The sequence below is a fragment of the Anser anser genome, assembly GCF_964211835.1.
Source record: "Anser anser genome assembly, chromosome: 1".
Lineage (NCBI taxonomy): Eukaryota > Metazoa > Chordata > Aves > Anseriformes > Anatidae > Anser > Anser anser.
In genome coordinates this window covers 214,373,712-214,383,775 of record NC_139720.1, presented here as the reverse complement: position 1 = coordinate 214,383,775, position 10,064 = coordinate 214,373,712, and the positions used below count along the sequence as shown (strand labels likewise).

General features: G+C 54.4%; 1 protein-coding gene across 1 annotated transcript; it reads left to right on the top strand.

Annotated features, from left to right (window-relative positions):
- The first annotated feature begins 3,510 nt into the window (after positions 1 to 3,510).
- On the top strand, positions 3,511 to 9,962 carry SPCS2 (signal peptidase complex subunit 2). The gene is made up of 5 exons (XM_083820992.1): positions 3,511 to 3,645; positions 5,959 to 6,042; positions 6,587 to 6,751; positions 8,451 to 8,581; positions 9,210 to 9,962. The coding sequence occupies exons 1-5, from the start codon at positions 3,568 to 3,570 to the stop codon at positions 9,394 to 9,396; spliced, it is 645 nt and encodes a 214-aa protein (XP_083677118.1). The 5' UTR covers positions 3,511 to 3,567; the 3' UTR covers positions 9,397 to 9,962.
- The last annotated feature ends 102 nt before the right edge of the window (positions 9,963 to 10,064 follow it).

Sequence of the window (10,064 nt, the reverse complement as noted above, 5' to 3'; positions counted from 1 at the left end):
CTGCTCGACAAGGTGCGGGGCGGGACGGGGGAGCTCCAGGCGGCCTGCCAGGGCCTGCAGGGGGAGGCAGGGAAGCTGGGGAGGGGCTCTTGGTCAGGGCTGGGGGGACAGGACGAGGGGCACCGGCTGGAGCCTGGCAGGGGGGAGGCTCAGGGGAGGCGTTGGGAAGAAATTCTTCCCTCTGAGGGCGCTGAGGCCCTGGCCCAGGCTGCCCAGAGGGGCTGGGGGTGCCCAGGCTGAGAGGGCTTTAGGGCCCCTTCCACCCCAAACCCCTCCCTGGTCCCCCTTCGGAGCAGCAGCTTTGCTCGCAGCCCGGTTTCAGGTGCTCGTGGCGCAGCCCCTTTGTTGTGTCTGGGGGTTGCTGGGCCCTGCTGGCAGGCAAAACTAAAGATCTGGGGGCGTTTTATTCCCTTTTATTCCCGAGAAGACAAAAGCAGCTGCCCCTGTGCCAGGGCGTATCTACAGAGTGGCGTATGTGGCATCTTCCGCTCAACTTCAAAAGAGGGCCGGCTGCACTTGGAAACGCTTTAACTCTATTTTCATTTCTATTTTCATTAATCTCTGTATACCCCTAATTCCTAATGAGCGCCGTTTCCTCGTGTCTGCTGAAGCTGAGGTCACCCTTGCTGCGTATCTGCTGAAGTCACCCTCGCTGTATGCAACGTCTGGTGGCGTTTCTTTAAAATGGTCAGCTAACCCCCTAAGTAAATTCTGTTAGGGGACGGTGCCGGCAAAATATCTCCGGACGTCTCCCGCAGGTGTGCTCGGCTTGCAGCTCTGAAACGAGAGCGCTTTGTGGTTACGCTGCAGGAACTTAACAAGTGTCACGCTCTCGAGGCATCCCCGCGCCCTCCGCCACGTGCTGTGTGTCCGAGCGCTGGTTATTTCGGAAGGAAATGAGATCGTTGGTGAGGGAAAGGCACTGCTGCTGCGGGAGCTGAATCGCTCCGGAAGAACTCACTGAGAAGTTCCATCAGGGTTTGTGCACAAAGCACGTGTGCACGCTTGAGTCCGCTCTGTTTTCCTCTCCCTTTCTTCCCAGTGCTGGTCCATGCGCCTTCATTTCCTCCCCCTTGATGACTTAGATGAAATCTGACCGTTTTCGGGAACCGGGCTATCTGTTGCAGAGGTGTCACCTGGAAAATTGTCTTCTCAGTCCCTAATTGCTCACGTTTTTCTCAAACTGAAAAACAGCGCCTCAACGCCAAGGCTTTAAAGTCCTACAACAGGCTGCTTGTTTCACGTACCTGTTTGTACTTTGCTGGTAAGCTGAATCAGGGGGAGTTTAGGAAGACAGGCACGTTAATTACCTGCTTTTTTCCCCGCTTTCTTTTGTCCTTCTCATGTTCTTTCAGTGTCCGTGAAAATCAGGTAGCTCCTCCTGACCTCACGTAACCAGGGCCACCCCGGAGCGCGCGCTGGCTGACTTCAGGCTGGCGTGACAGCGACTCTCGGGTCCTCAGCACCTTGAGGTTTCACCATTTTATTTCTCTGAGCTGCCAGCAGCGCGGCACCGAGTTCTTAACCAGAGCCTCAGCCCTTTTTTTTAGGTTTCGTAAGCCACATCCTGGTTCCCAGCTGCTGCGGATGTTCCTTCGAGGCCTGTTAGAAGTTCCTGATCGTAGGGTTTAAGAAGGGGAAGCTGTTTTCTTTCCGCCCTTCTACTAGAAAACACAGATCAGGTGCAGTGCAGGGACGTTATTCTCCTTGAAGAGCTTAGGTAGCCTGCGCTGGTGTTGATATTGCAGTGGCAACAAATCTTTGTTACTCTGTGGCTTGATTGTTTATGTTTGCAATACCCAAAGCGTGCCGTAAACTTCCGAGCGAGATTCGAAGAGACAAGGCGGCTGCCAGAAGGTGTCGCAGGCTGGAGTTGGACGTGGTGTAAATGAGGCTGGCAGGAGAGCAGAAGGAACAAGGCAGGGGAAAAAGGTGAAGTTCATGCTGCGCCTCGCTTCCGAGACGTGAACGTCTTGAAACTTCCCCTGGGGTTTGTCTCCCGCTGAGGAAACGGTGAGCAGGGGTTTAGGGGAAGGTGAGAGCTCGACAAATGAGCTGTGTGCGTGCTCGGATGCGGCGGTGGCTGCAGTGACACGAAGCGCTTGTGTTCCTGCCCCTTTCTTGGAGCTAACAGCACAATGCTTCCTGGCTGCTGCAGGCAGCAGCTTTACTGAGCAGCTGGGGTCCCTGGGAGGCTGGTTTCTGGCTTTCCGAAGTTGCATTTCTTTATTTTTTTTGTCTTCTCTTAGTTTCAAATAAGGTAGCACCGGCCACGCTTGGTGCTGAAGCCTCGTTCTTACAGGGATGTGCGGCCAGGTCCCGAGTCCCCTGGCTGCAGAACACCACGTTTGCTTCCCCTGGGGAGCTTTCCCCGGTGGGGCGGAGAAGTGAGGCCTCTGACGATGCCATTTCACTCGATTTTTAACAGAAGGGAGTCGAGTCGCACCCACGCCGACGATGGTTTCGGAATAGCTGGGTTCTGTTTTACACCCCGCCCCCGCTCAGGCTGGAACCAAATCGAAGTTTTCCCTTTGAGGCTTCCGATCTCGCGCCCGAAGTGGTCAGAGTAAATAACGTGATTGCGAAATTCCTCCTTCTGGCTTCAGGAGTGGACGTGCTGGCGTCTGCCGTGCTCCACGGGACGTCGTCGTGCCCCCTGCAGCTCTGCCTCCCCTCGCGCTGATCCGCGGGGGGGCTGCCGGCGTTCCTCTTTCCCCCGGAGCTGCAGCGGAGAGGCGCGTGCGTGTTGCTGCGCTCGTGTGGACGTTTGTTGCCTCCTGTAAGCGCCTCCTGCTCCTCTCCCGCAGCCTCGGCGCTAACCGAGAACGGAGGTAAAGGGAAGGCCAAAGCTTCGCCCTGCCTGGCGTCCCAAACTGCAGACGTGTCCCCACCGCCAGATCCTCTCCGGCGTGAGCCGCCCCGCGTTTATCCGCCTGTTTCTGCCTCTCCGCTTTACGCGGTCTAAGATTAGATTTATTTTTTCCCCCCCGGTAACAGCTTTATTTAAAAAATGCCACGTGGGCTCCACGTGCGCCTCCGAAAGCACTGCTTCCCGGCTCCGGGAGAGATCAATATCGGCTGTCGCCGCTGTTAGCTGGCAGCTCCGGCATCGTGTGGGTGAGGACGGAGGGCAAGGGGCACGAATCCAGCTCTCGCGCTGCCGCGGGCTTCCCAGGTAAAGCTGGGGAGATGATTGTGGCAGTGCCTCCACTCTTTTTTTTTTTGCGTATCGACGCCCCCCTCTGCGCAAATCCCTTCTCTAAGTGAAGCGTTAGCGGCCCTGTGCCCCCAGGGATGGAGTGCAGGCGCCTGTAAAATCGCTTTAAAATCCTCAGGCTTTTAATAATAAGCCCGGGGCTTTATTCTCATTCGTTTCTCGATTCCTGAGCTTTTCTCCTTGATATTTCCCAGCTAATTTTCCAACGTACCTAGGAAGCCGTCGGTTTTATTTCAGAGAAGAAGGGCAGAAAGCTGAGCGTCGGCGCTGATTCCGTCCTCTCAGGCTTTAGGGAGGAGAACCAGGCCTCAGCAGGCGGATTGAAAACGTGAGTCCCGACCATGAGGTAGATGCACCGGGCTGTGACGCCGGGCAAGCTGCTGTCGCCAGGAGGCGAGGCTTCAAAGCGTGCAAAACCGATCCCCGAGGTAAGAGGAGGGCAGGGCCCAGGCACGGAAGGGACGCGGGAAGTGGGACCGTGCCCGCTGGCCTCACATCGGGACCTCGGCAGGCTCCCAGGGTGCTGGGCGCCGTCCGAGCTGCCCGCCTGCCCGTTCCTCTTGTCGCAGAGCACGCCGGCTGTTTTTAAGGTGTGATTCCCCAGCGAGAGCTGCAGACAGCTTCAAAAGGAGTAAATGCAGCTCCTTTTTTTTTATTTAAATTCATCAGAGACCCCGGGGGACTGGTCCCCCTCTGGCACTGCTCGGTGTGGGGGCCTTTGGCTTCTCGCTCTCCCTTGGGAACAAGCCTGAGAGCGCTGGCACGTTTTACGTTCGGGGTGTCCTGTCCTAGCTCCAGAAACATGGGGAAACATTACTCAAAACATTTGCTCGGTTTTTACTTCTTCAGAACGATTCTTTCAACGGTCTTTGGGGAAAAAAAAAAAAAAAAAAACGCAGCTGTGCTTCGAGGCAGGTCTGGTTTGGAGAAACTCCCGCTGGCCTGCGAAGGTTCCCCGTGCTGTGAAGTCCTGCCCGTTTACTTTGTTGGTTATTATTCGCCAAAAGCAGCAGGGGAAGGGTTTGACCAGCTGTAAAGACTCGGCCTTTTTTCAAGATGTTTTACCGACGGCAAAAACAGACGCTGCAGGCTTTCCTTTCCTCCTTAGCAAGGCTCGCTCGCCTTCCTTTGAGCAGCGCGAATACGAGAAAGGGGAGAATATTTCCCCGCGGGCAGAGCTGAGTTCAGGGTTCGGTTCCTCACGGATCCAGCAGAGAACCCAGCTGTGCTGTCCTGCACGTGCAACACCAGTCGACCCTTTTGTCCCTAAAATAACGGGGGTTTTCCGCACTTCGTGGGAATAATCCTGTAGCCTACGCACCTGGTGCTGTCTCAGAAAAGCTCTCCCTTTTAGGGTTTTGCCAAGCAAAGTAAGGTTGCCCGTGGACGGGCTCGTTGTCTTCCCTTCCTCTCCCTTGCCAGACACGGAGCCTACCCCTGAGAGCAGTGAGGGCAGGTCTGAATGGTTTTCCTCAAGGCTTTTTTGATTTCCCCGTGGGATGAGGTAACGGGGGCTGGGCGCAGGGGTTGTTTCCTAGAGGTTTTTGACTTCCAGCTTTCCAACTGGGAGAAGAAAATAGGCATTTTTTTCCCTTTCCCTACTCTAGCTCTTGATCCTTCTGTCCTTGGGAATTCCAAAGGGCAAGAAATAAAGCTGCTGTAGATGCTTTTAGAAGGACGAATAAACGTTTGAAGGAGTTCTTCTGTGTTCTTCCCTGGAAAAGGGTTTGGCTTTTGGTATTGTACGCTGTACTGACCTCGGAAAGTGGCTTGAAAAATGTGACCCAGCAGCTGCCTGAAATATTTCGTAACATCCACCGACAGGAGAGCTCCTTGGTTGTCTGTTTAAAGGCTCCTGGCCGTTCCTCTGGCCCCTCGTAAGCCACCCTTGGTGACGTTTGCTGTGCCCCGCGTAATTCATACCCGCGGATCCTGGGGGATGATCGCGCTTTGCCCTGTGCGGACATGGGGGGAGCAGATCAGGTTTCACCTCTTACTTTTAAACGGTTTCATTTGCGTTGATTTCCAGAGGAGGAAAGGAGCTTTCGTGAGAGGTACGTGGTAAATCCGTCTGGGGAGCTCCAGGAGCGGGAAATAAGACGAGGGAGGTTGAGAATCGCTTCCGCTGACAGCTAGAAGGCAAACTTCCAACAGCGGGTTGAAATAACGGGCTGCTACAAACAAAAAGGGCTCGGAATCACAGGTACGACTGTGGCGAGGAGTCGCCACCGAAAAGAATACATTTCAGAGGAAAACTAAGGCCTTGCAGCACCCGAGCCGTTGTGTCTGGGGTCCCTTCTTGCTGAAGGACCTGCTCCTGCAGCCCAGTTTGAGGACAGTGAATACGGAAGAGCTTCAAAGTCTTTTTGTTCCGTACAGGACGATGGTCGGCCTGAAAGTTCCGTTCTTTGTCGTGCCTTTATATTTGTCGCTCGTGCCCAGACTGCTGAGGGTCCTTTGACGTTTTCCTCTTGTCTTCCACCCGCAAAGAGTCCGCTTGTGACTTCCTTGCTCTGAAGCATCAAGGCAAGCGTGAAGTCCTAACTGCAGCTTTCTGGGGCTGACAGCAGTAACAGAGCGAGTCCTGGTTAGGCTGGGGTCACAAACAGCAGCTGTCCTGTAGGATCTTTGGGTTTTCTCTTCCCTTTTGTGCTCCCGACAGGAACGAGTGTGTTCAAATGCGACCCTAACCCGGGCCAAACTCTCCAGGGGCAATTAACTCCTTTTTCTTCCCGTTGCAGTGGAAGATCGACGACAAGCCAGTCAAAATTGACAAATGGGACGGGTCGGCCGTGAAAAATTCCTTGGACGATTCTGCCAAAAAGGTACGTCCCGCGACGAGCTCCCCCTGCTCGGAGCCACCCGGGCCTTTGCCTTCCTGAAGGCTTTCAAACACAGAGCGATGTGAAACTGCACAGAGAATTCGGGGATCGGCCTGCGGCTGTTTCCCCGCAGTACCCAGCACTTCCCGTGCTTCCTCGGCCCCTTGCAGCGTGCTTTCAGCGAGTTGGGTTGAATTTGGTGGAGCTGGGCTTTTTATTTTAGCCCTTTAGGTGAATCCTCTGCGCCTTGGGCTTTATATTTAGCTTAAGAACTCGTTAAACATTTACGTTTTGTTCGTGAAGTGCCTGTACCCGTGCTAATTCTGTATCTTGTTTCTTGATTCCTGTGGATCTGAATTGGCTACAGCAGCTTTTGTGCTTGCAGTAACAGCAATTACCGTGGTGTCCGAGGTGATATTAATTATGCATAAGGTTTCTGTTCAGCTGACCCGCACGAAGTAGGTCGTTTTGTCTAAAGCCTTTTCAGAAGGTTTGTAAAATGTATTAAAAAGCACAAGGTAAACCCGGCTGCACGATTCTCCCGCAGGTCCTCCTGGAGAAGTACAAATACGTCGAAAACTTCCGTCTGATCGACGGCCGCCTCATCATCTGCACCATCTCGTGTCTCTTCGCCATCGTAGCCCTCATCTGGGATTACCTGCACCCCTTCCCTGAATCCAAGCCGGTCCTTGCGTTTTGTGTCGTCTCATATCCTTTGCCTGCCTTGTCCTGTTTAGAATCCCGGAATATCCCAAGCTGGAAGGGACCCCCGAGAATTATCGAGTCCGACTCCAAATTCGAGTCCCATCCGAAGCAGGTTCCCTCCAGGGATCCTGCTTTGGCAGGGGGGTTGGACCCGCTGATCCCTTGAGGTCCCTTCCAACCCCTCCAATCCCGTGATTCTGTGAAACTTGCGCCAGAAGGGTTTTATTTTCCCCACGAGCCCTTCTCGGTCTTCCTGTTTTCAGGCACGCGGGGATCTTGCCGCCTGCGGCGCGGCGACCAGCTGACTCCCAGCCGTTTTCCGCGTGACGGGCAGCTCCGTGCCTGTCTGGGTGGTCGTCATCTGATGGTCACGCGCTGAAATGCGGGTGATCTGTGCGCGATGGGGCTGCAAACTGCCCGTTAGAGCAGAGGCTGGGCAGCAATTCAGCTCGCTCCGAAGCCCGCAGCAGCCTCCTGGGCAGCTGAATCACCCCCCTGGCTGCGCTGACCCCTGTTTCTTAAATCTGACAGCTGTGCAGACGTTCCTCAGCTTAGGGGTGTTAATCCCAAACTGGAAATCAGCCCTTGAAAGCTTCAGGGTTTTGTTTTGCGTGGTTTTTGTTGTGTTTTTTTTTAATTGTAGTGTGGCTACGGAAACCTCTGTCCTCCCCTAGTACAACATCTCGGCTACTGCGAGTGGGAAGTGGAGCGGGGGTAATTCTTGCCGGCGCCTCTGTCGGAGGGGAGCAGGTGCTGAGTTTCGGGGGGCAGCGCTACAAATCAGGGTTTAAATGCTTAGAACCCGCTCTAGTTAAAGGGTTAACTCTGAAATACCAAAAAATACTGGCGGTAATGCTTCTAACGCGGCACTGCTGGAGTGGGTTTGTGTGTGTGTGCGCGCGGTTGGGCAGTCGGGGTCTGTGCCACCGATTTCTTCGCAGTTCCTCCAGGGGGACAGACGTCTGCGGAGGTTTTACAACGCAAATGGACGTGACAGAGGATTTCCAGCACGAACGGATGTGCCAGACGAGCAGCGCTGGCCCAGAGCCGCCCACGGGCCTGCTCTCAAGGGCGGCTTTGGCATCGGTGAGGCAGCACGAGCTGGCGGCCTGGAAGCTTGTTGCTGACCTGGGAGCCGCAGTGTCGCTAGCTGGGAAAGTCCCGTCCTTGTTGTAGGCTGTTTTTTTTTTCTGTTTGGCACTCGGCATGAGCTCCGGGATACTTCATCCCCCAGCATTTGGGGTGATTTACTCCTGAAAATGAGAGAAATTGCTTGATCCGTGCTCAACAGAAATAGCGCTTATTCTGTGGCTCGCACTTTGCCACCATCTCCTGCAGATGTTGCTCCAAATAATTAGCAAAGTAGCGGAAAGGAATATTTCATTGCTGTGATTTCTGCTTTACTTAAGGGTTTCACGAAGCATTCTGTGCAGCTGGCCCGGAAATTTTGTTCTTCAAAGCCCGTAGCGGGTTCTCGCTTTCCCCACTGCTTCCAGCCACCGGTTGGTGCTCTTGTGCGGTTGCAAAGATCCTAGGAAAGTGCCCCAATTATTATTTAGCTTCCCGTGCTCGCGGGACGTCAGCCAAACAGCTGGCTGGGAATGATAACGCCGCGAGAGGTGGCTGAAAGGCGCTGTCTCAGGGGACCCCGGCTCCTTCCTTGCCTATCTTCAGCATCTCAGTTTCCTTAACCTTTCCGAACATATTTTGTGATGATGGGAATCCTGACCATCTACACCTCCTACAAAGAGAAGAGCATTTTCCTGGTAGCTCACAGAAAAGACCCAGCCGGGATGGACCCCGATGACGTGTGGCAGCTCTCCTCCAGTCTCAAACGGTATCGGTGCTCCGGCAGCTTCGGTTGGCCTGTAGTTACCGCGTGCTCCACGGCGGGGCAGGAAAGCTGCATTTAGGATACCTTAAAACAAAATGGGGGAAAATACTGGTGTCACAGCACCGGGGACGTGAGCTTTCTGCACTGGCTACTCTGTTGTGCTCTTTGCTGCTTCCCTGGCAAGCCGTGGTTAATATTTGGCACGGAATTACTCAGAAGCAGCAGCGATCAGTAAAGCTCCCGCCAGTCTTGTGTGCGCTGTTTCCACTCGTGTCTCTGTAGGATCATCCAAAATATTTTCCCTTAGTTTCGTACCTACAAATCTTGTTCCACCCCCATCAAGATCGCCGTCCCTAAAAAAGGGAGTAGCGCCGAGCAGTTCTCCACCACAAACGTTCACGTTGTGCTTCTTTTTAAAACGGGGAGGGAAAGCCTGATCCCTTACAAAGAGTATAAAAACCCTTTAATTGTGTTATAATTAAAGCCTGGGTGAGCTCCCACATGGGGTGCTGGGTGCTGGGACCCCTCCTGGGGCTTTCCCCGTGCCAAAAATGAGGGTTCCCCGTTGGCTTCACCATCCTGGGCCAGATTCGGTGAATTCTGCCCTGAAATCTCGCTGCTCTCCCCGCAGGTTTGACGACAAGTACACCCTGAAGCTGACTTTCATCAGCGGGAAGACCAAGCAGCAGAGAGAAGCCGAGTTCACCAAATCCATCGCGAAATTCTTCGACGCCAACGGGACGCTGGTGATGGAGGCCTACGAGCCCGAGGTCTCCAAGCTGCACGATAGCCTGGCCCTGGAGAGGAAAACCAAATGAGTCCTGCCGCCGCCTGCCTCCCGAGATCATGCTAAATTAATACCAATAAAGTCAACGAGCAAAGCTAATCGCCTCGGCTTTTGTCCTGAAATCCCATTCCAGTTCGGATGAGCCCCCCCTGCCTCAACACGTGGCCGGGGGGGGCTTTTTTATCTCGTCGGCATCGCCTTTTGCTACCTTTTGCCTTTCTGCTGGTGAACTTGCGGTAGGAATTCAGGACAAAATCCGTGTAGGGAAACAAAGCGTCCACCCGCAAACGAGTTTTCTTTATTTTTGTATTTAATTGGGGGGGGGAAGGGGGGGGGGGATCGTTTTATATCAAAGCCTTGTATGTGTTGGGGGGGGGGGGGAGATAAATGCGCTGCTTCTGTACGTTAGGGCAGGAACGCTTGCCTGCGAGGTGAAAATAAAAGGAAGAAAAGGGTTTTTTTGGGCGGGGAACGTCGCTGTGGTGTCCAGCTGCCCCCCCCTTTTTGCCCCCCCCCCACCTTGTCCCCATCCCACGCCTCCCGCTGTACCCCGGCCTTTTCTAAACGGATTTTTTTGCAATAAAAGGGTCGAACCGCCGCGAGCCTCTGCCTGAGCATCTCTTGGGGCGCATCCCGGGGTTTTTTTTGGGGGGTGGGGGGGGTTCGGGGAAGGTCCTTTAACGCCCCCCCCCCCCCCCC